We start from the raw sequence: 25,394 nt of genomic DNA, 5'->3' as shown, positions 1-25,394 counted from the left end.
GAAAGAAATGTCCTATTCTACGTACTTGGGAAATGCAAAGTAGAATCTGTGGTTTCATGCTGAATAATCAAAATTAGAACATCTTATCAAGTGAGTCAGACTAGTTCAAGAATCAGTCACAAAATTTCCCACTGCCCATATGACAAATTAATTCTGTTTTTACTGGTATATGATCAAGAGCAAAGAAAGCGTGGTAATTCTGAAAACATGCCAGTATACTAACACGGTGTCTTGGTTTGCCAGGCTGCTATTGAGGCAGGTTAGACGTAAGAAAAAACGTTTTGCCAACTCTGAAGTGCCTTTGGACTTGGTGCATGGAGCAGGGGAGGCATTTGGTGAGGTCAGCCTACTCAAACCCCAGGAGGCTGCACAAAGTAAAATACACTGTTCAACCACGGGGCATGGACCAATCACAATAACCTGTTCATAATCCTTGATGTGAATGTGTATTCAGCCTATGGCAATAACTTACTTAACAAACGTTGGGTTGCATGTTTATTAACCAATCGCAAAATTGCTTAAACAACCAATATCGCAATAGCCTACTTGCACTACTTGATTTAAATAATTACTCCCCAATCGCAATGTGCCACATGTACTAATGTCTCAAACCCCATCTCCCTTTGTTTAATTTGATAAAAAGCCCTTGTGCCAAACCACATCCCTTGGAGCATGTAGTTTCACTTTCCTCAGTAAGCTTTTTTCACTTACTTATACTTACTTGTCTCGTTCTCATATTCCTTCTTGCAGGGAGACAGTGAGCCTGGAACAGAGCTCGGGTAACATCTTTCTTGGCAAAAGGGAGCTAACACTATGACAAATCCACACAATGAGTTGGCATAAACAACAGGAATGTATAAGCTCACAGTTTCAGAGGCTAGAAGGTATAGGTCCCTAATAGGTTAAAATTTAAGCTGCTGCACGTGTTAAGCAGGCCAATTTTGGTTAGATCCATCTCCATCTAGCAAGACTGTTTTGGAATTTGAGTGGGTTAGTTCTGGGCTGACTCAAGGCCCTTCATTACTAAACACTGGGGATTGTCTTTAGTGATAATAAGACTCTAAAGTTGAAAAACAGGACAAAGGGGTACAAGTGGGGGGCAGTCACAAGGTTTTTACAATCACAAGATAAAGGCTATATGGTTATACAATCATTATCAGAGATGAAGACAGCTGGATAACAGTTCAGAAATTTCAGGTATTTCCCTCTGGTTATTCCAATATACTAGACAGCAAAAATAAAAAATCTATATATGATTCAGTAATCGTAATTATTTGTTAAATCCTAACTTCTTATTTACAGTTTCTCACAGCTTGGTTGCCACTTGTTATCTGAAACCCTACGCATTTACTTCTCATACTTTCTTACATTAAAACCCATTAGTCTACCTTGGCCTTGAGTGGATCTTTCATCCGTGCCTGATTATGTAACATCATATATTGGTCATTTGAAAAATATCAGTGTACTGAGTAGATCTTTCAGATGTTGATACATTTCATTTGACAATATTTTTAAAAATCACATTCATTAATGTGAGAATAAGATTAAGTTTAGCTTTCACACAAGGTGATGTGGAACAGGGGAAATGGAGACTCAGGTGTAGAAATTCCTGAAATAGTCTCATAACTTGTTACCAAACTAGCTCAAATTGGCTCTGCGGTTAAATAACAAAGAGGCCAGGTAACTATAGGAGTGGTGTCAGTGCCTTATATGTGCGTAACAGTCACAGATCAGGGGTGGAGACTTGTTTCAAATGTTTCAAATTTGCATGGGTTAGTTAGGCCTGTCCAATAGGCTGTAACCTCTGGAGCATCCAGCCAATGGAGAAACAGGGGAGGGACTTGCGTATTAGGTTTAGGAAATAAATAGTGTTGTGTTCTACTGTTCGGTGTGCCTACCACCGTATTTCAGTTGTGTGGCTGTTCTTCAAGATCATGAATAAAATCTTTTCTTCTCCACAGTCGGGTGAGCGTTTATTCCTTTTCAGATATAGCGCCTGTTCTCAAGTTAATATCACCACTGATCTCATTAGAAAAGACTAAGTATTGGGAAGCTGTCAAGTTCATGGGAGTGGATAAACATTTTCTGAACTTTTAATTCTTTCTTGAAAGCTCCAAAATTATCACTGGCAACAGAAATTGACCTTTGCTTCTCTTGAAGCAACAGGTGCACTTTATTTTTGAAAAAATGTCTGTCAAATACCTAAGCCTGAATAACCACACTTTATCTGTCTGTCACGTAAAAATGGTGTTTTGTGAAAAAAAATGGCTGGGTCAGATGGCAACTCAAACTCAGTAGTGCCTTTCCCGGAGACAACTATAGTACTGGAGTGGGCAGCTGATCTGCTTTATGCATACTTCACATTTTTTTTTCCCATCATATTAAAAAGAAGTATATTTGAGGGTTGTATTTTAATAAAGTTAATAATTTTTACTGCTTTATCAAGAATTTCCTTCAATGACATAGGCTTTTTATTTTTTTATTTTTTTAACTGCCGATGCCTGGCAGTGAAGGATATACTAGTACAGTTGGGTGTTACTACCTTGATTCAGGCTAAGGCCCACTTTTACCCACCTGTTTTTTCACCATTGGTGCAAATCTAACACAGTGAAAAAAAATCAACATCTTAACATTGCCATGAGAATTATTTTCTCTTTTGCAGACCCCATGAAAGAGTCCCAAGAACCCCTGGGAGTTAGAACCACTGGGTTTTAGCAAGTATAGACATCATAGTTCTTTTCCTCTTCAGTTATTAATGCTTTAGGTTTATTGTGTCACTGAAGCTCCAAAGAAAAGATATGCCAAGGCATCGAACACATTCAAGAGGGAAATACTACCGCGCACAGCACTGAGAAGCTCAAGTGGGAAGATCTCTCTTAAGCGAAAAAAAAGGAGTCAAAGAGCAAGCCTGGGCTTATTGTTGCCAATGGCAACGATCCTCAGAGAGAAGAGCGCCGCCATCGATTATTAATGCCTTCCGACAACCGGCGGGAGGAGGAGTGGGGGACTGCCTGGAGAGGGAAGGCCCCTCGGAGTTCTGGTCGCCGCGTGTTTTCGGTTGCGAGGCGGCTCGCTAGTTCTGCGATCTATTGGGAGTGGCTTCCGAGCGCCCAGTGTTGATATCGGGGAGGGAGGGAAGATGGCGGCGGTGGCGGCGGGCGGTCTGGTGGGGAAGGGGCGCGACATCAGCCTAGCGGCCCTGCAGCGCCACGACCCCTATATCAACCGCATCGTGGACGTGGCCAGCCAGGTGGCTCTGTATACTTTCGGCCATCGGGCCAACGAGTGGGTGCGTGAGGACGCGACTGGGTCATGCAGACTCGGGCTTGGGGGTGAGGGGGAACGGGGGGGGAGGGGTCGTTGGACTCCGAGCTCAGGATCCCGGTGAGAGGGAGGAGAAGCTGACGCCCTGGATGGTGGTGGATCGGGGAACTGAGGCCAAGTTGTGGACATCAGGACCCCTGGGCCCGGGGGATTTGGGGGGAAGGGGAGGCCGATCTGTAAAACCACCTAAAGTTGGGTAAAGGAGTTAGTATCTAAGGTAACCCATGTTGGGAGACCGGACAGATCGGGTACGGGACTCAGAGAGGAGAAGGAAAGAAAGGACCTGATGCCTTGAGGCCAGAAGACTAACGTACTCGGCAAAGTAAAGCAGGATTCTGTTACGGTAAAAGTGGCTAGAGGAGGTAGGGGACATATTAGGGGAAAGTTCTGGTTCTGGAACATCAGTCTTAAGCGGGACGAAGAAAATCAAACCTTGGTAGAGGGGAGAATTCTGAAGTTGTAAACTCAGGAAAAACACTAAGAGAAGAGCAAACATCGGGAAATAAAATACAATATGGGACCGGATCCAACACTTAGAAGGAAAGTGATGTTCTTGGGACGGTTATTACACCACAGTCCACCAAGACCAAAACGAGTTTGATATTTGAGTCCATTTGGGAGCCCAATTATTATAGTGCTCTCAAAGTCCTCTCAAAGCAGAGCCCCAATAAATAATGGAATGAATTTAATTTCCTCACAATTAGAATGGGGTGGGAGCATAAGACATTTGAGGAGTCCATTGCAGGAATTGCTGCATGTGATTTTCTAACCACCCACTTAAATGTGGAGAGATTTAATTAGTGATCTTTGATCCAAGTAATATTCATCTGTCCATTATATAGCCAGCGAGCTGTTATTTCATATAAATTACAAAACGATTGAAAGAGCTGAACCTGGATGAATGGATCTGAGGTGAATTTTTTGATATGACTATTTCCCAAGTCAGTAACAAATACCAAAATTTAAGCAAAGAAAACATCCATATTGAACAAATCCATATTTTCTAAATAACCACATTCATTTATACAAACTACTTACCTCCACTAGGGATCTTCAGCAGCCTGTAATAAAAATTCACCTGAAAATCATTAACAGAAAAATAAAAAAATAAAGAAGCAAGTCCTAAAATGGGAGAGGAAGCAAATAGGTCTGCCCAGATTTCTTAACTGAAGAAATTTATCTAAATGGGGCAAGGAATATGGCTCTGCTTTCCTAGTAGCCAAACTAAAAAGGAAACATGGAGAATATTCATTGTCCAATGCTAGGATATATACCACTTGATCAGGAGAGAGCTTCTTTCTCCTTACTCTTCAAAGGAATTTGTCACCTGGTCTTTATATAAAGGACACTGAGCAATGGAGTGGACAGACACCTAAATAGCATTTTAAAAATACAAAGATACTCTACATATGACTAGTATACTGCTTTTAGGAAAATGCCAAAGGCATAATGTCATAATTCTGTAGAAGAGAGAGGTCAGAGTTGTGCAGTTCTGTAAACTGACTTGACATTTGAATTAGAGCCTAGATACTCCTGAGAAATTAATATTCCATAAAGGAGAGCATTCTTCTTGAATAACAAATTGTTTCCTATAGGTTTTGGCAAGATCTATGTGATAGATATCTGTTCAAATTGTTAGAGTTGTATTAGATACCCTGTGAAAGCCCCATCTACTAAAGCGTCATCAAAGGCAAAAGTGTCACAATGCATTATTTACAGGAGTTATGTTTTCCTGCTTCCTGGACTTGTTGCCTTCAGACAGGGCATAATTCATTCAGTAAAAGGTCATTCTTTCAAAGTACTGATCTTCAAGGCTATGGTAGCCAGGAAAAAAAAAGAGTCCAAGATCAGCTGTAGAACAGTTTCTGGGGACAAACAAAAACTGTCACCACTGTCTATATGCCATCACTCAGGGTCTCCGGATGGAGCCTTTTGAACATAAACCTAACACATGCTTAAAGAATATTCTTGAAAATGGAAGAAAAGTATTTGCAGGAAGGCAGGAAGGATGTTAGAAGGGAAATTCATAAACACTAAAAATAGATGAAGAATGACTTCAGGCATTCAGAGGAAGAGGAATTAGGAAAGAAGAGTAGACAGAGATGAGCTGCTTTAAGGAAGGAATAAGAAAAATTATGTCATGACCTATAATAGGAATTTTAGAGCAGACCTGCTCCCCAATTGCTGGGAAAGACTGCTCCAAAAATATACCTATGTGTCAATTAAGAATAGGTCCCTGGTGTTATTTTCACCTCTCAGTCCTTAGAGCAGTGGTTCTCAACCAGTTGATTTTTGCCCCTTGGGACATTTGGCAGTGTCTGGAGACATTTTGGTTGTCACAACTGTGGGAGAGAGTGTAACTGGTGTATATAGAGGGTGAGGTCAGGGATGCTGCTAAACATCCTACAATGCACAGAACAGCCCCTCCCCTATCGCCCAGCAAGATTTATCAGGCCTAAATGACAGTACTGTGAGGTTGAAAACCTTCCATTAAGTGACTAGTGTCCTGTTGTTTCTAGCTAATGGTTATCTGCCTTTCCTGTGTGTCAAAATCACTGTGTATCAAAGTCATGGTTTATCAAATCAAAATCTCTGGATATGTGGTTCAAGCATTTAATATTTGTTACAAGCTTCTTACGTGACTCAGACGCTCCTTGCGTAATTGAGAGATGCAGATTTAGAAGGAGAAATTGAGGCCCACTTTTTCATTATTATGTCTTAGAATAATCAGTAAAATATGGATTGCTTTGTGATTTTTCAAGTGTCATAGTGTGCTGGATCCCAATAATTTGCAAAACAGCACTATTTTATATTCAATTTTATTATTTTGAATTTTGAACTGATTTTTTAGCACTTATTAGGTTTTATGAGAGTGTAATATGAAGTTTAAGTCATTAAATTGTATTTTTAAAAAATCAAACTAATATAAATAACCTGGGTCTGTGAATCAATACTTTAACGTAAAAATAAGGAGAACCTATTGAGGATCTAATAAAATCTTGTTGTAACTTTTCCCTACGCTGCCAACTCTGGGTTTGCCCAAAAAGGAAAAAAAAAGAAAAATCTGGTTGTCTTTGGAACTGGAGAGGGACCAGGAAAATGTGTGTTTGAGCTGCTTTAACCATAAGAGGAAAAGCATTTACATTTCCAAAGCCCCTTTTATCCAGTGGTCATATAACACTCAAAATAATGTTTTTCATCAAAAGCTCTGAGTGGCATAGGCTGGTTACCCCTTTTCAGTGGCGAAACCAAGATACAGAATAATAAGCTAGCCCAGTGTGACCTGCCGGGACCCCCGCTCCTGATCCAATATTGTATCCACTGAAACACAAGCCCTTTCTGTGAACAACTCAGATTTTTTGTGTCTAATATTAGATAAAAATCTGTTTTAAGGATTGTTTATAAGAGTTTTATATTTTCTGATTCTGTTTTTTCTTTTTCAAAATTAAAATATGGCATTAAAGTGCTTTTTTTTTTTTTTTTTTTTTTTTTAAGAAAAGGCAATTTCTGTTACTACTTCATCAAAAAATAAAAAGAAACTATTCAAAACCTATTAGCTCTGTGTGTGCTGGTGCATATCAACATCCTGTTTGGGCATCTCTAAGATGAAACAGTTCAAGAGCAAACAGCAGAGGAAAATGTTTTGGCCTGGTAATGGGTGAGCCTGACAGTGCAGATGGATGCTTCAGAGTCCTGCTTCCATCACCTGTAACTTGTCTTCAGTTTCTTACCAGTGTAATGAATGATATCAAATATTTAATTTTTGCAAATTTATTCTAAAAGGCTTTATGGACTAGTAAATACTTGTCTACTGCGCCAGTTAACTCTAGGGACATTCACTAAATGGTTAGATTGTTTGGGTAGCGTTTATTGTACTACAGTGGCCATTTTCTCAGTGATTGATACCGTGGTGGTTTGAGTTTAAGCAATTCTTAACGCTTAAAATGCACCCAGGATATAGATTACTCAACAGGTGGGAATTAACCATGTTTGTTTACAAAGAAAGATAGGAGATAATGTTTCTGTACATACTGTTTTCATTTTGACTTGGGGTATTTTTCAAAGTACAGTGGGAAATGGGCCACAGTGAGAAATAAAGGTATTTTTCTCAGTACACTGGAGTGATTTATACCAACTTTGCAGTAAACCGAGTTTAAGGATGAACTCTGCTGACTTTCTAACCTGTGCATATGTATTAGAGAAAAGACTAGCTGAAATTTAACTAGTTATAAATTATTATAAATTATAATTATAAATTATTTATTTCTAGTTGCGTATTCTATAATAATAAACATCTTGTGATTAAAAAGTCTTGTTAAAAGTAATGATGTTTTTCATAACCATTATTCTTTTAAAATGGTGCTAGATGATAGTTTGGTATAATTTGGGCCATAGTGGATTTTGTTTTTGTGACTCCTAACATCGTCCAGTGGGCAGAGAATCTGTCATGGAACTAAGGCAATTGTTCTCTAACTAGCATGCAGTCAGTTCTCAAACTGGTGTCACTGGAGGGCTTTATAAAATAGATTGCTGGGCTCCACCCCCAGAGTTTCTGATTCAGTAGGTCTCAAGAAGGGCCCGAGAATTTGCATTTCCAAAAAGTTTCCAGGCTATGCTGAAGCTGCCAATTTGGGTACCACACCTTAAGAACTACTGAACTACGGTGACCAAGAAAATAGCTGAAATTATTTGAGCATGTGAGAAGATCATGCTTTCAATTTTTTGTGTGTCTTTTAAAAATTATTTTAGTGTTACGTCTTTTTACTTAAAGGGTGTATTCTTCACTGAAATTGCAGAGTACTAAAACTTTGAATTATTATGGTAATGGATATTAATAATAACTTGGGGGTTATGTAGATTGCTGAAATTAAACCAGGTAAATAGCAAAAGTACATTTAAAATTCTGCATTACAATAGTCTAATTACTAGTTAATCAATCAAATGGGTACTTATCTGTCTTTTTAGTAGTATTCATTTTATTAAGGAACATTATCAGAGCCTGAATTCCTGCTTTTGGAGAAATAGTAAGAGCCTAGCCAAATGAACTAACTCAACTATCATTTGTAACCTTACCAAGTCCCCCAGATTTTATCCGGCAAATTTCTTGAGTCCTAGCATTGTAATACTTTTGTCTAGCTTTATTCCAAAGATCTTGGATTAGAACTTGACTCTAAATGTTCCACACCACGTAAGTGATTTATTCATCAGATTGAAAATCCTTTGGCATCATTGCCCTCTTCCATCTGGCAGATCATCTGCTCTTCTAGGTGTCAGGATATGGCAAGAGAAAAATGAACCCTGAAAATAAAGAGAAGGATGATGAAAGGCAGACACCAGTGGTTTCTGCAGCTTGCATCTACCCAATTCAGAGGGTGGAGGAAAAGGCAGCACACTTATTATAATCTCTTCTTTGTAATGAAATCCATGGAGCATGTTTAGTTACTTTCTCATTGTTTCAGCCAGAGGTATGTTGCTATCCCTGTATTTGGTAAAGAGAGATAATCATGGTTTATTTTGTAAATGACAAAAGGAGAGTGCCTGCCTCCTGCTGCTTAATCAGCAGTGCCACAATTATGGCAGAGAACCTGCTTTTCTCCTCCTAAACTAACCCTCCAGGTTGCATGTATTTGGCTCATTGCAGTTTCACCTCTATGAAACTAGACATAATTCCTATTTATTCTATCTTGTAAGTCGTTTATTTTGTCTAACTTTTGTGAATCTTTACTATTAATGAAGACAACATATGTATTTTGCCTTGTATTTTGTTTTTATTTTTTAGGAGAAGACTGATGTGGAAGGGACTTTGTTTGTTTACACAAGGTAAGAGTATTTTATTTTTATAAAGAAACTTGCGATCTTTGAAATGTTTCAGCTCAATTCTGTCACTATTCTTTAAGTGCCATTTTATTTCAAAGAAAAGTAAAAGAGCTGAATCTTGGTTTGAAATTATTAGTCAACATAAAGAAGGGAATACTGAATAATGTCACTTAGAATATTCTGGGGAATACAACTTTCAGATAATAATTTAAATTTAAACCTGAATGTAGATGAGCTTAAATCTCTATGTCTTGCTTAAAATAATATTCAGTATTTATCCTTTGATCATTCAGATGAATAGTAGGAAGGTCTTGAATATAATTTGTTGGCAAAGAGCTACAAGTACACTATTAAGAATATTAGGTTATTTAATCAATATTTGGAAAAGTGTTTTTTGGTCACCCTGACACTTTAAGGAGGCGTGATCCAAAATTGAAGATGTTTTTGAGTCCTCCATGGTCTAGTTAATAGAATATTTTTCAGCATAGATTTAATAAATTCCTGTTTTAGTAGTTTCTTTTTATCAGATATTATTAACATCACGCAACACACAGAGACATATGGAATATATATATTGTCTTAATAGCGAAACTTTTTATTCATCTAAACATACATGTAAAATGTCATAGCTGAAGTCCATCACCATCAATGGGAGTGCAAAGATGAAATATAAAGACCTAGTACATACCCTTCTGGGGCTAACAGTTTCTTGAGGAGACCAGAAACACACACACACATAAATTTTTTCTTAAACAATACATCCATGTTTAAGATAAACCATGATACAAAGTAGACTATCCCAAGTGCCAGCTGATAGATGTAAGCAGTGGGTGGGCTGCTATGATTGTGGAAAGCTTTATAGAAAAGATGGGTCTTGAGTTGGGCCTCAGGAAGACGGTGGAACTTAACTTGCATAGAGGAAGGGAGGGGCAGCTCCATAATTGGAATAGTGGCAAAGCAGAGGCATAAAACCTAGTGTGTTAAAGGGACAGTAAGGACAATGACTCTTTGATGCAGAGTGTTTATATTGGTTAGTAGCTGACAACGAGGATATAGAAGTTTTGCTAACTTGGTACGGCAGACAAGGATTTGAATTTTATTTTCTTAGCAGTAGGGAGTCATTGAAGGTTTATGAGCTGGGGAGTAATAGAGTTATGGCAAAATGTATGGGGAAAGTCAGTGTATTAGCATTATGAGGGCACATCGGTTCTGGAAGAAATTGGAATTAGGGAGGACATTGAGAAGATTATTGTAATGGAGTAGAGATGAGCTAATGAGAGTATGGACTAGAATGACAGAAGCAGAAATGGAACAAAACAGATTTATTGAGAGACTGCGTGTAGAGAGGGAATGGTGAAATTAAAAAATAACATCAAGATTTTGAACATGGAAGACTGGGGGAATGCCAAAATCATGGATAGAAACACAGGAGATCAAGAATCTGGTTTGTGGATAACTGTTCATTTTATTTGAAGTGATGATTTGGGGGCAGTGGTCAGGCATTCAAATGGCAAAGTCCTGCCACTCAGGATCCTGGCAGGGCTGGAGGTAGAGAGTTTGGAGTCATCTGCATTAATTTGGGAGTTGAAGCCATGAGAGAAAAAGTGTTCTCTGAAGGAGAAGGTATAAGGAGGAAACTGATAAGGTCTAGGGGTTGGGTTTGGGGGCCAGCAAAGATACAGAGAAGAGTCAGCCATAAAGATAAGAGCAGAACTAGAACAGTACGTAGAGGCCTGTTGCAGGCACATTGCAAGAATGCTGGAAGTGCCAGTATGTAGGTGGAGGGGCAGGCCAGCAGTGGATGATGCCAGTCTGTTCAAGTGGAGGCGGTTGTGGAGATGGAAAGAAGGGAAGGGAAGGGCGTACATTGGAGTAGGTAACAGGGAGGCCAGTTTATTCACAGTGTCAGGACTGCCCAAGCATGATTGGATAGATTAGTCTACATTATGTTCCCAAACATTGCAAAGGCACCAGTGCATCCCACCAAGTGAGTTTGTTCATTATAGACTACTCCTTAGAATTTTTGAAGTGTAAAAATAAAACCAAATGTTTGATCTTTACTGTGTTCTAACCCACAGTATGCATTCCCATTCATTTCTCGCAACAATAAGTATTTATTGTTCCTTAGAGAAGCAAAAGAAAAGATGTATTAATATGCATTGATGATTTATTTTAGGGATTTTTAGTGTTTTGTTTTGTTTTGTTTTTTTGATCATGGAAGAGTCACAAACTGTCAGGTTTTCTCTCTTTTTTTACCCAAACTAAATGTAGTTTATATTTTCAAGTACTTCTTGTTATACTTCAAGCCCCAAATGGGGCTGTGAATTGAAGAAACTATTTAACGGAGAAACAAGTCCTTCCTTCTCTTTTAATCTTTTCCCCTAATCTAACCCCTCAAGAATAGGAGACCCCCACCCTCCATGCCAAAATAATACCCTGCAGATTCTAATATATTGAGGTTCTTTCTCAGTAGAGAATGGCAGAAAACTCATAAAAATCAAAAGGGAGTTTTGGTTACAGAAGCTAGGCAATGAGATATTTTGACCACTCTTCTTGAAGCAATTGGGATGTTTATCCCCTGGGCTGATTTTATAAATTATGAGATAGTATAATGCCCAAATGCGGTGAGATTCTGTTGTGATTATGAAATACTTGAAGAATCAAATTCTGATTCTTGTATAAAGACATCTAATCCCATTAAAATTTTTTTTTCTTTACTTTAGCTTTTCCCCTGTTCTCCTTCCTGTAATAGAAAGTTCAGAGAGACACCCACTGGTGATTTCTGAACTTGGCACTTCCAGAGGACCCTGTTTATCAGAGGTTTTCAGAAGTAAATTTTCATTCTTGCTCTGAATTTAGGTTAAAATGATTATCATGATTATTTCAGGTATTGATTTTATGCCTACCACCACTTTACCTCATGATAAAATAAGCTAGGCAAAGATTGCCTTCCATCAGTTTTTAAATTAGAGGTTTCAGAAGAAAATCCTGTAAGTGGTAGTCTGGTGGTAATTCAAGAAGCTGTATTTTAGTTCTTTATCAGCATCAAATTGTTAGAGGTGAAATATGATTAAGATATAAACACCTTTTCTTCCCATTACTCATGATAATATTTCTGTGGATTTGTTAGCCCTGGTGCCCTAGTTAAATAAGTGAATTCCGCTTGTTTCAGTGTATAAGCATGTGGTGTTTCACTTGTCACCAGAAGTTGCATAGCTGAATTACTATATGGCTGTCACCCAAGGGTAGACATATGCACATGTTGTTGTTAGAGTTTATATTCTGTAAAATTTGGGTTCTTTCTGTCTGACAGAGAGTAGGCACTCCAGGATTATTGAATGAAAGTGTCACATTTTCATGGAGAAAAACTGTACTAGTTTATCCATGAAGCTATTTGCTTTAGATGGAAGAAAATAGAATATCTGGTCTTTGGACTAAGTTACATAAATTTTTAATTATATACCGTATCTCCTCCCAAGTTCATTGACTAGAGTTGCCTCAATTTTTCTTAAGAATTTTGCAGTTCTCAGTTTCAGACCAACACTAACATTTTCTCTGAAAATTTTCTTCATCTAATTGTAATTGCACCCTATATTAACTACCTAGATTCTTTAAAATATCTGTGAATAATTTTTTTAAAAAGTAATTACCATTTCTGCCTTAAAGGTATTTATAACCTAGGTATCTATATATCCGTATCTCTGTCTATCTCTGTCTGTCTTGCTATACATATATACATAGACACACATAAACATAAATGTACACACAAAAATAGTTAAGTAAACAGGACTTGATTTTACCAAAGACATAGTAATGACAGTCATGCTGTGTGTGACTTATGAATTGGTAGGAAATGCTGATAGTGAAGAAATGTTGCTTTATATGTATACAGTCTTCTTGAATAAAGCATATGTATCTGCAAAATAGTTGAGAGACACATCAGAATGTAGTTATACTAAAGATGAGTATACTGAGCGACTTGTCTTTTGATATCCCCCCAACCCTGGTGATTTTTAGGTCTGCCTCGCCAAAGCATGGATTCACCATTATGAATAGGCTCAGCATGGAAAATAGGACAGAACCCATTACTAAAGACCTGGATTTCCAACTCCAGGACCCTTTCCTTCTCTACAGAAATGCCAGATGTGAGTCTTTCTTAATGCATTGGGTAGTTTTATTTCTGAAGTTTGGCCAAGTGTTTACCATTGTACAGCATATGCCTTCGTGTTTGTGTTTAGTGTCAGTATCTTTATGACATTGTCAGTGACTTTGCTTTGCTTGGCCTCATTAAGGGAATAGTTTCTTCCTTGGGAAAGTTTAAATGAAAACAATTTGAATATGATGATGTAAGTATGTATGCCCTGTGTCCTGCAGCCATGTCATTTTAGTGTGAATCCGTCAGAGATTTTAAGCCTGAGCAGGGCTGGGTGAAGTGAATTCTTGGTCAGGAGACCGCAGAGGGACACACAGGTAGTGCCACAGAAAACAGAATTTGTGGTTCAGCTGACAGCATGTCTTCCTCGTTCTGATTGAGCATCATGACAAGGTATTTGAGGGAGAAGACTTATGCTTTAGAAGTGCCATCTCTTGAATACTAATTATGACTGAAATGAAAAACCAAAATCCAAAGAGTTTTTAGTGCATGAAGAATTTCATAACTCTTCATAATGTTGACGTTATATTAGGTAACTAATTGGTCCTTGTCAGGTTTGAAATGAGGTAGCAGTTTCCTATCCAATATTCTATTTCCATTTTACTCTTGTATCTTATCTGACTGTTGGGCAGCTCAGAGAAAATTGATGAAAAAATATGAACTACAGGAGTATCTCCAGACACAAAAACTAAGAACATGCTAATGAATATGTATATGTGTATGTGCACGCACATGCACCTGTGCTTTGTGAACAGCTTTCCAGAAGACATTGCAGGTAAGAAGTGTTTTCTACACATTTTCCACCCTACTCTTTGAGACCTGGAAACAAGAGTTTGCCTACTGCCTACTATTTAGTATAATTTTAATGAATGTAATACAAGTAATATTTAACACTTTAACCCCAGTGGTTTGTTTGGAAGTAAATATAGCATCATTTTAATACTATATATTTACTTATGATTATATTTACATGTAATTAAGGTGACATGATAGGTGGTCATCCTGTTATTTAGAGAATACAGTTGAATTCTTGTAAAAGAAAAAAAAAACAAGGCTATTAAAACTATAACATGACTTACCAATGGTAGGGCCCATGAAATGAGAAGCTTTTCAATATACAGAAATAGTCTGTATTGTATTCCTGTTCCTTTGCTGGAAGGTATACTTTATCAATTGTAGTTTATGGTTATTTGAATTGTTTACATGCTTATAGCTATTGCAGGTTTTATTTTCTGTTTTGATATGCTTAGATTCTATGTCAAATTAATATATAATTCAAATCCTAATAAAGAAAACGACCACAGAAATAAAATAAATATAAAATAAGTATTAGAAACCTCTAATAATCATTTTTAGTTGCTCTTATTTCAGGTAAATTCTTGGTCTGATCATATAGATCATATTTTATTTTAAATTCTTAACCACATTACAATCACATACTGCACCAAAAATATAAAAATACAAACTGTCCTTGATGTGGTTAATTTAAAAAGTAACTTTCCTAAGTCCTACAGGGTTTATCCCAATATGAAATACTATTCGGATCTAATAAACACATATTTAGCCTCATCTCAGTTCTAGGCCTGTGCTGTCCAGTATTGCAGCCACTGACCATATATGGCTATTGAGCACTTGAAATGTGGCTAATCTAAATGGCGCTATACTGTGTCATATACACACCAGGTTTCAAAGACTTTGTACGAAAAAAGCTTATAAAATAGCTCATTAATTTGAAATTGATTTACAGGTTGAAATGATATTGTTTTGTTAAATAATATATTTTAAAAATCAATTCCACCTACTTCTTTTTACTTTTTTAATTTAAAATTACATATGTGGCCCACATTTGCACGTCACATTTTGTTTCTATTGAGTAGCACCATTGTAGGCATTTTCATGTATTTTACCATATTTAACAAGCACCACTTTGTAGGGTAGATATTAACACTGCCATTTTGCAGATGAAAAAATTGAGGCTTAATGAAGTGACAGACCTGTGTACAAACCCTCACATTCTGATTTTAGTTCCATTGCTTTTTCCATACCACCTGTGCTGTTTTCTCCTCTGTTAAACATGAATCCAAATTGGAGACAGCCTTTGGGATGCATATTAAAATGTTTCTAATGAATCCCCATAAGAAATAAGTGAAATCAGTTGAAGAACAAAGAACAGAAGGAAATGAATCTATTTACTTTTCTTGGTTCATTTTGCTTTATTTTCCTCCTCTTTTCCTTAATATCTGATACTGATTGCCTTTTCAGCCGCAGTCATTTGGTTTTAGTTTAGATTATTTATAAAAGCTTTTTAAATCCCTGCTTGGCATCAAATGTGCACAGAAGGGTTTTCTACAGGTGCTTCCAGAGTCTCTGATCCCTCTCAGATATTTTTATTTGATCGCTGTATGTGGTTCACATATTCTTTGATGATATATAGTTTTGTTCATCATCCTCTGGATAAGGAATCCAACTTATTCAGGACTGGTTTTTTAAGGGGACTCTGTCCCCTCAAGATATCTGTATTGTCAAGAATCTCTCTGTATGGTCTTGGCATTTCATTTAGGCCTGTGTATGTCATGTGCCATATTTGAGCATTTCAGGTTAACAGAGATGGAGCTGATAACAGGTTTTTGGCAGATTCTCTCAAGGAATTCTTTTATATTCATTAGGTAAAAAAAAAAATCAGTGCCTAAGGGAAAACTGTTCCTGTCTAGAATTAGATGAATGTAGAAGAGCAAAATAAAGAAGTCAAATTCCAAACTTTCTTCATCTAATCAGGAAAAAGTTTGATATATAAGTAACTTTGAATTTTGATCAAACACAAAACATAGTATTGATTCATTAACATTGAACTCACAGCCAACAGCACTGTAACTCCAGCCTGAACAAAGCCTACCTGTCACACGTGTTTACCCCATAAGGCGCATCACAGCCTTCTTGCATTTAGAAACACTAGACAGCACTTCAGCACTATGCTCAGGGGCCCTTTTAAACAGTGTAATCACCAGCATAAAGAACAAAAATCCATAAAAAGAGCACTAAATAGACTGCAAAAAGGACACTTGCTTGCAGCATGAGAACCAAAACAAGAAGGCAGAGTGTAATCTTGGCTTGACCTCAGCTGGGAATGCATGTGGGGATGACTGTAATTTTTTACCACTTTGTGCATGTCTGCAAATGACTGTGAAAATGCTGTGTGTGTTGATTTTGGGGTTACAAATACATTTTAGCGAGTAAGCGAATTTGCAAATCAGAATTTGTGAGTAACGAGGATGGACTGTATATCTATTTCTCCCCCCACGGAACTTACCCTTTCTAAACTTACGCCAGATAACTCACCTGACTTTCTAGTTTATTATATTAATATTTATTGGCTGCCTACCCTCTACTAGAATGCCAGCGCCAGCAGAAAAGGGAATTTCATCTGTTTCACGGTTATGTCCCCAGCACATTCTAAGTTCTTGTCAACTACTGCTCAAATGATTCTTGAAGGCCATTCCATGTTAGCACATGGGTATCCACCTCATTCTATTTGATGTCCCTCAGTGTTCTGGTCCATGGATGTGATTTGTTGAATGATTGAAGAAACGAATTACTGAATGGACACATGCCTGACCAAATCTCAAGGGAAAAGACAGTCAACAGATTGCCACCCTGAGATGCTCTAGATGTTAGAATATAAAAGTCAATGACTTAAACACAATTATTATCATGCTCCATGAGGTAAAAATGAATACTATTGAAATGAATGGAAAGATCAACATTCACAGCAGAAAAACAAGTATAAGATGAACCATATGCCAAATTTGAATAATACAGTATTTCACTGGATGGACTCAATAGCAGAATAGAGATGACAGAAGAAAGAAGAGTCAGTGAACTCAAAGATAGATTCATGGAAATCATCCAATCCAAAGAACACAGAGGAAAAATTATTTTTAAAAAATGAAACCTGTGGGGCAATATCAAAAGGTCTAAACCTTTGTGTCATTGGAGTCCCAGAAGAAGAGAAATCAAGTGGTATAAAAATATTTGAAGAAATAATGGCTGCAAACTTTCCAAATTTGGTGAAAAACACAAATGTATGGATTCAAGAAGTTCAGAGAACCCCAAACAGGATAAGAAAACCATTCCCATAAACATTGTGGTCAAACTCCTGAAAAACAAAGATAAAGAAAAAAAATCTTGAAAGCAACCGGAGAAAAATGACGCATTACATATAAGGAAATGATTCTTTGAATCACCATAGATTTTTCAGCAGAACCCATGGAAGCTGCACAGCATTTTAAAGCACTGAAATAAAAGAATTATTAATCTATAATTCTATATCCAGTGAAAATATCCCTAAGGAATGAAGGTAAAATAAAGACAGTTTTTAGAGAAAGGAAAATTAGAAGAATTCTTTGCCCACACACCTGTTCTAAAATCAATGCCAAAAGAAGGGAAATGATACCAAAAGAAAACTTGGAACTTCTCTACTGAAGGAAGAGCCACAGAGTAGTAAATATGTGGGTAAATATAAGACTTTTTTTCTTTTCTCAGGTTCTATGAAATACATATGGCTGTTGAAAAGTTCTAATGTGTTTAGGAGGGTTGTTTAATGTATGCAGATATGGTACATGTGACAACTGTTACATAAAAAGGAAGGATAAAGGGATCTATATGGTCATAAGTTTTTACATTTTACTTGAAGTGGTAATAAAAAAAAAACTTAGGCTGTGAAAGGTTAGTTATGTATAGTGTAATTCCTTGAGCAACCACTAAAAAGTCAGAGATATGACTAATAGATGCATTGAAATAAAATACCAAAGAATTCAAATAATTCAAAAGAAGGCAAGAAAGGGGTAGCAGCAGAGTGAAAAACAGAGGAGACAAAACAGAAAAAAAAAATTATAGATCTCAATACAGCCATATCAGAGATTTTCAGATTGGGTAAAAAAAAACAAAACAAAACACAAAAAACCTCTCTTTAAATGTAATGAGATAGATAAGTGAAAGGCTAAAAAAAAAAAAAAAAAAAAAATCTAAAAAGATAGACCATGCAAACACTAATTAAAACAAAGCTAGAGTGGCCATATGACTATCAGACAAAGTAGACTTTAGAATAATACCAGGGATGAGAGGGACATTACCTAATGATAAAAGGGTCAATTCATCAAAAAGACATAGCAATCATAAATTTGTATTCACATAACAACAGAGCTTCAAAATATATGAAACAAAAGCCTATAGAACTAAACTCACTACTCTCCCCGCTACATGGGACACGATTCCCAGGGATGTAAATCTCTAGGGCAACATGGGACCTGACTCCCAGGGATGAGCCTGGCCCTGGCATCATGGAGTTGAGAATCCCTTCTTGACCAAAAGGGGAAAAGAAATGAAACAAAGTTTTAGTGGCTAAGAGATTTCAAATAGAGTTGAGAGGTCATTCTGGGTAATTCTTAAGCATTATATATATATTCCTTTTTAGTTTCGAGTGTATTAGAATAGCTAGAAGGAAATACCTGAAACTGCTAAACTTGATTCTTGATTATGTTTGTATAACTATATAGCTTTTATTGTGTGACCATGTGATTGTAGAAACCTTGAGACTGATACTCCCTTTATGCAGTATATGGGGAGATGAGTAATAATATAAAGACAAAAACATATATAAATAATGGAGGAGGGTGTGCCAGTTTGAAACTGTTATGGACCCAAGAAGAGTCATGATTTTTTAACCCAATCTTTTTGGGTGGAACCTTCTGATTGAGTGCTTCTGTGGAGGTATGGACTTCGCCCATTCAGGTTGGGTCTTGATTAGTTTACTGGAATACTTAAGAGAGCTCAAGAGCCGACTCAGATGCTGATGCTTGGAGACGCTGGGAGACACTGGGAGATGCAGACAGAAGGACGTTTGGATATGCTAAACTAAGAGATGAAGCCCAGAGTTTCCCTGGAGAAGCTAAGAGAGGACCCCCAGATGCTTAGAGAGAAATGCCCCCAGAAGAACCAAGCAGAGAGCTGAGAGAAGCTAAGAAAGACAGGAGCCCAGAGACATTTTAGAGAAAGCCGTTTTGGGAACACAGCCTGAGAGCAAAGAACCAGCAGACGCCAGCCACGTGCCTTCCCAGCTGACAGAGGTGTTCCAGATGCCATTGGCCTTCTTTCAGTGAAGGTATCCTCTTGTTGATGCCTTAGTTTGGACACTTTTTTGGCTTTAGAATGGTAAATTTTTTTTTGAGGGCAGGATTCAATTTTATTAATCATTATCATTGAAGTATGCCATGTTTCTGAACCAAACTCAATGCTAACTTGAGATAGTATATTACAAATATGCTTTTAATTTTTAAAAATTTCGTATGAAACATCCAATGATATCTTTGATATGAGGCACATGACATGGTGCGTGTGTGTGTATATGTATGTATGTATACACTGATACACTTTCAAAACTATATATACAATGGAAGACACTCAACTTTTTCTGGAGTGAAAATTTAGAAGTGATTATTACTGGTGTGAATGCATTTGTTGTACAATTTTCTTTGAATAGCAGACTCTCCAAAGGCCCTTAAAATATGGCTTGTTTACATATGTATGTAAATAATTTTAGAACCCATTAAACAAAGTGGTCACACAAATTAACATTGTTTTGATGATAAAAGTTTAGGATAATTATAGGCAACTCTGTTAGCAAGCATTTTTCTAACCTAAACTCCTTAACAGTCCAGTAAAAAAAAATGACTATGTAAGACTCAGCAAAGTAGTTGTTATCAGAAAATGAATTTTGTATATTAATCTCTCTTGATCTCATTTGATTTTTCATTCTGACACATTTTGGTCATATCCTAATAGCCACATATCTGTTACTTTTATTGGTTCTTATTTTTCCATGGGTTTATTTGAGAGAACTGTAAATTTGTAATCAAATAAATCTCCTTTATAAAAGGCAATCCATTTCTGGTATTTTGCATAACGGCAGCTTTAGCAAATTGGAACGGGGGATAAGATGTATGGGATGTTTTGCGTGTTTTTTTTTTTTCATTTTTAATTTTTTTATTTATTTTGGAGTAATGAAAATGTTCTAAAATTGATTGTGGTGATGAATGTGCAGCTATATGATGATACTGTGAGCCACTGATTGTATACTTTGGATGGATTATATGGTGTGTGAATATATCTCAATAAAATTACATTTTTTTAAAAAAAACAACCTATAAAACTGAAAGGAGGGAGAAACAAATCTGCAGTTACACTTGAAGGTCTCAGTACTCTTCTTTCCATGATCAATAAAACAGGCAGAAAATAGCAAGAGTATAGAAGTCCCGAACAACACTATCAACTAACATGACGTAATTGACATTTATATAATGTTCCACCCAAGAAGAGCAAAAGGCACATGCTTCCCAAGCACACATAGGATAGTCTCCAAGTAGACCTATTGTGGGCCATAAAGCAAATCTAAAAACTTTTAAAGGAATCAAAATCATAAATTACGATGTAATAATCAAAGATATGTTCTTTGATCACAAAGGAATTAAACTAGAAACCCATAACAGATATCCAGAACATCACTAAATTTTTGGAAATTAAACAACACACTTCTAAATAACCCATGTGTCAAAGATGAAGGGAAATTAGAAAATATTTGAACTGAATGAAAATGAAAATACAACATCACAGTTTGTTGGGTGCAGCTAAAATTGGGTTTAGATGGAAATTTATAGCATCAAATACAAATACTTGTATTAGAAAAGTCTCAAATCAATAATTCAAACTTCCACCCTAAGAAACTAGTGAAAGAAGAGCAAATTAAACACAAAGCAAGCAGAAGGAAGGAAATAATAAAATAAGAGCAAAAGTCAGTGAAATAGTAAACAGAAAAACAATAGAGAAACAAAAAGCTAGTTCTTTGAAAAGAGTCAATAAAATTGATAAACTTCTGGCCAGACTGATCAAGAAGAGAGAGAGATAGAAGACACAAATTAGCAACATCAGGAAGAAAGATGGGTTATCAATAGGCATTAAAAGGATAATAAGGAAATATTATAAACTACTCTATTCCCATAAATTCAACAACTTAGATTAAATGAGCCAATTCTTTGAAAAATACAAATCATCAAATTTCATTCAAGAAGAAGTAGATAACCAGAATAGTCCTATATCTATGAAAGAAATTTGCTTGTAGTTAAAAACCTTCTAACAAAGAAAACTCCAGGGCCAGCTGGGTACAACTGTGCAGTCTACAAAACACCTAAGCAAGAAATAATACCAATCTCTTTGAGAAAAATTAAAGAGGAGGGAATTCTTTGCAACTCATTTTCTTGAGAGCAGCTTTACCCCAAGACCAAAATAAGGCAAAGAAATTACTCCCCCCAAAATTATAGGCCAATATCCGTTGTGAATATAGACATAAAATCTTCAACAAAATACCGGCTGTTCGAATCCAGCAACATATAAAAAGGATGACGCTTCATTAGCCTTATCATTTGTGCCTTGCTTATCCCCACCATACAAAACTGCTGCTAGATTTATCTTTTTAAGGCACAAGTTGACCTCTGCCAAATGTTTTTGTGATCTGCAACATACCTCTCTATTACCATGTACCTCTCTTAACTTCAGCAAATGTTTATTGAGCACTTGCCTGTTGATGCGGATTTTGTGCGGGTTCTAGGAGTTCAGTAATGAATGAGATACATTCTTTCCCTCTTAGAGTTCACCATCCTAGTGCAAAAGACAGACATATAAACATACATGTTCAAAGCGATATGCCAAATGCGGAGCTAGAAATACGCAATGGGCATTTACTAGTACTTATATTTTACCGTATATATTGTATTTGTCCTCGTTTCTCTATTAGATTACAAGCTCCTTGAGGGCAAGATATCTTTCTATTCCCCTACAGTATTTAATTCCTTGCCTTGAGTGTGCACAATTAAATATTTGCCATGAGTACTGAGTTGTTTTTAATTAGATTTCTTTATTCAAGGCAACCAATAAAGGCTAACCAAAATTTTCACAACTGTGTCCTCAGTCTTTTCTCTTTGGGGGCATTAGGCAACAGGCATTAAGCAATACCTAAACACTGTGGTTCCTGTGTAAAAACACAAAGCATTAAATAATTTTAGCAAATTTACATTGGAACTACTTTACCCCTCAAGGTTAATTTCACACATATAGGAATGATATTTACCCAGAAGTTTGTAGAAAAAATAATTGCAAATTATGAGAATGTCATACATCCTCATCATGAGAAATGTAATAGTTCTAAGAAGAGATATATAATATGGGAAAATGTTAATTTCATAAGTGAACAGTATGATGTATAATATATAATGATATTAATGTTCTTTGTAAAACTTTCATTAAATCCAAAAAGCACTTTATAGGGATACATTTCATTCAAATTGTTTTACTCTTTTATTGAGGTATTGTGATTCAGTATTTACTAAGTTATTCACTATTTCAAACTGATATTGTAATTATGGTATATGAAAAGAGATCATGTCCCTATTTTCCCATGGCCCTGTTAAACCATGGCCACATGGTTTAAGTATGAAGGCTTATGTTTTTGACATTTTATCTGAGAATGAGATAAGTAATCCTTCCTTTCCATTTTTTATAGAAGCAACCATATTTATAACAATTTGTTAAAAACAGGTAGTATTGCTAAACTCTAGATTTAAATTAAATCTTGAGAGCATTTACATTTAAAGAAAAAATGATAATTGTACAGAACCAAAAGTAAAAATTTTCAAATTAAAAACTTCTGCTCTTCTAAAAATACCTTTTAAGGAAATGAAAAGGTTAACTATAGACTAGAAGAAAATATTCACAATACCTATATCTGACATAGTACTTATATCTGGGATATATAAAGAACTCTTAGAATTCAGTAATAAGAGACAAATAGCCCAATTTAAAAATTAGCAAAATATTTGAACCAACACTTTACAAAGAAGGTACAGAAATAGCCAATAAACATATGAAAACTTGCTCAATAGTAATTGTCCAGGACTTTCATGTTATTGCATATAGTAGCAATAGTTTATTCCTTTTTGCATGTAGTAGCAATAGTTTATTCCATTTGTCCCTGTGTAGTATTCTACTGCATCAATTTATTGCAGTCTGTTAATCCATTTTTATTGGACATTGGATTGATCTGCAAATTAAAGACAGAATGAGAATACCCCATACTCTCTAGAATGGCTAAAATTAAAAAGTCTGACATTACAAGTGTTAGTGAAGATGTAGAACAACTGCATCCCTCACGTTGCTGGTAGGAGTGTAACATGATATGACTACTTTGGAGAACTGTTTGGCAATTTCTTATAAACTTAAACATATACTTACCATATGATACAGCAAATTCTACTCATAGGTATTTATTTAAGAGAAATGAAAACATATGTCCACACAAAGATTTGTACAGAAAATTCATAGCTGTTTTATTCATAATAGCAAAAAACCTGGAAATAACCCAAATGTGTACCAGTAAGTAAGTGTTGATAAACAAATTTCCATATGTCCATATAATGGAATGCCACTCAACAATTAAAAGAAGTGAACTACCAATACACGCAACTACATGGATGAATTTCAGAATCATTATGCCGAGCAAAAGAAGCAAGGCCCCAAAAAGTATATACTGCATGATTCCATTTATATGAAGTCTAAGAACAGGCAAAACTAACTGTTGTTTAATAACAGGGAAAACTGTGTGTGTGGGAGGGGGGCACATGGTACATTCTGCATGGTTTTTCTGTAAACCTATGACTGCCCAAATAAAAAAAAATTTTAAGTAAAATGAAAAAAAAATTAACCTATGACAATAGAAGTCAGAAAATGGTTATTGTTGCCAAGGGTGGTGGTGGAAGTGGGAGTGTGGTTATTAAGTGGAAAGGGGCATGAAGAAATTTTCTGGGGTGATGAAAATGTTCTACGTCTTGTTTTGAGACTCTGGTTACACAGAGTACACTACTGTCAAAATTCATCAAAAAGAACATGTACAATCTGTGCATTTTATTGTATAAAAATTATTTCTCCTTTTTACAATTATGGAATAAGATTTTGGAGAAATGAACACTTAAATATAATTTGTTACCTTTTTTCCTTACCCTGATATTTATCAACTACTGCTTAATCTAACCTGATCTCATCTTCTAAGTTAATTATAATGTTCCATTAACTCTCCTCAAATTTGTTTCTTGGCAGCCCACACACCCATGGGCAATTGATTATTGACAAAGGTGCCACATCCATTCATAGGGAAAAAAATAGTCTCTTCAACAAATGGTTCTGGGAAAGCTGGATTTCCACATGCAAAAGAATGAAGTTGGACCCCTAACCTCACACCATCTACAAAAGTGAACTCAAAATGGATCAACAAATCCATTTATCTAAATTTAAAAGCTAAAACCATAAAACTCTTAAAAAAAAAAAAAAAAAAGGAAGAATCTTCATGACCTTGGATTTGGCAATAGATTCTTAGATATGACACTGAAAGTACAATGAACAAAAGAAAAAAATGTGTAAATTGTCTTTTTCAAAATTAAAAACTTCTGTGCATCAAAGGGCATTATCAAGAAAGTGAAAAGGCAACCTACCGAATGGGAGAAAATAATTACAAATGATCTGTCTGCTTAAGGTTTAATATCCAGAACACGTAAAGAACTCCTACAATTCAACAACAAAAAGAGAAACAAACCAATTTTTAAAATGGGCAGAGTACTGAAATAGACATTTCTCCAGAGAAGATATACATTTGGCCAGTAGGTACATAAAAAGCGCATGAAAAAATGTTCGACACCATTAGCCACTAGGAAAATAGAAGTCAAAACCACAATGAGATACCAAGTCACACTTTCCAAAGAAGGTAAGTGACAAGTGTTGGTAAGGATTTGGAGTTATTGGAACCCTCATGCACTGCTGGTGAGAATGTAAAATGGTGTAGCCTCTATGGAAAACAATTCTGGTGTTTCCTCAAAACTTAAGCCCAACAATTTCACTGCTAGGTGTATACCCAAAAGAATTAAAAACAGGATTTAAACAGATACTTGACACCAATGTCCATACCAGCATTATTCACAATAGCTAAAAGGTGGAAACAACCCCATCA

The 25,394-nt window shown here is 36.2% G+C and overlaps 1 protein-coding gene across 3 annotated transcripts in view; it reads left to right on the top strand.

The window, feature by feature from the left end:
- Positions 1 to 3,139: 3,139 nt before the first annotated feature.
- The window catches only part of DCP1B (decapping mRNA 1B), a 65,991-nt gene continuing 43,736 nt past the window's right edge, over positions 3,140 to 25,394 (top strand). For all 3 annotated transcript variants that reach the window (XR_005218380.1, XM_037846265.1, XM_037846266.1), the window contains exons 1-3: positions 3,140 to 3,289; positions 9,104 to 9,144; positions 13,159 to 13,286. Coding sequence is in view for 2 of the 3 variants with exons in the window: in XM_037846265.1 (XP_037702193.1) it covers positions 3,140 to 3,289; positions 9,104 to 9,144; positions 13,159 to 13,286 (319 nt within the window). In the remaining variant the exon portion in view is untranslated. The remainder of the gene's footprint in view (positions 3,290 to 9,103; positions 9,145 to 13,158; positions 13,287 to 25,394) is intronic.

This window comes from Choloepus didactylus, chromosome 8 (genome assembly GCF_015220235.1).
Source record: "Choloepus didactylus isolate mChoDid1 chromosome 8, mChoDid1.pri, whole genome shotgun sequence".
In the NCBI taxonomy this organism is placed as follows: Eukaryota; Metazoa; Chordata; class Mammalia; order Pilosa; family Megalonychidae; genus Choloepus; species Choloepus didactylus.
Note: the sequence above shows the minus strand (reverse complement) of the source record. Positions and strands in the feature narration are given on the sequence as shown.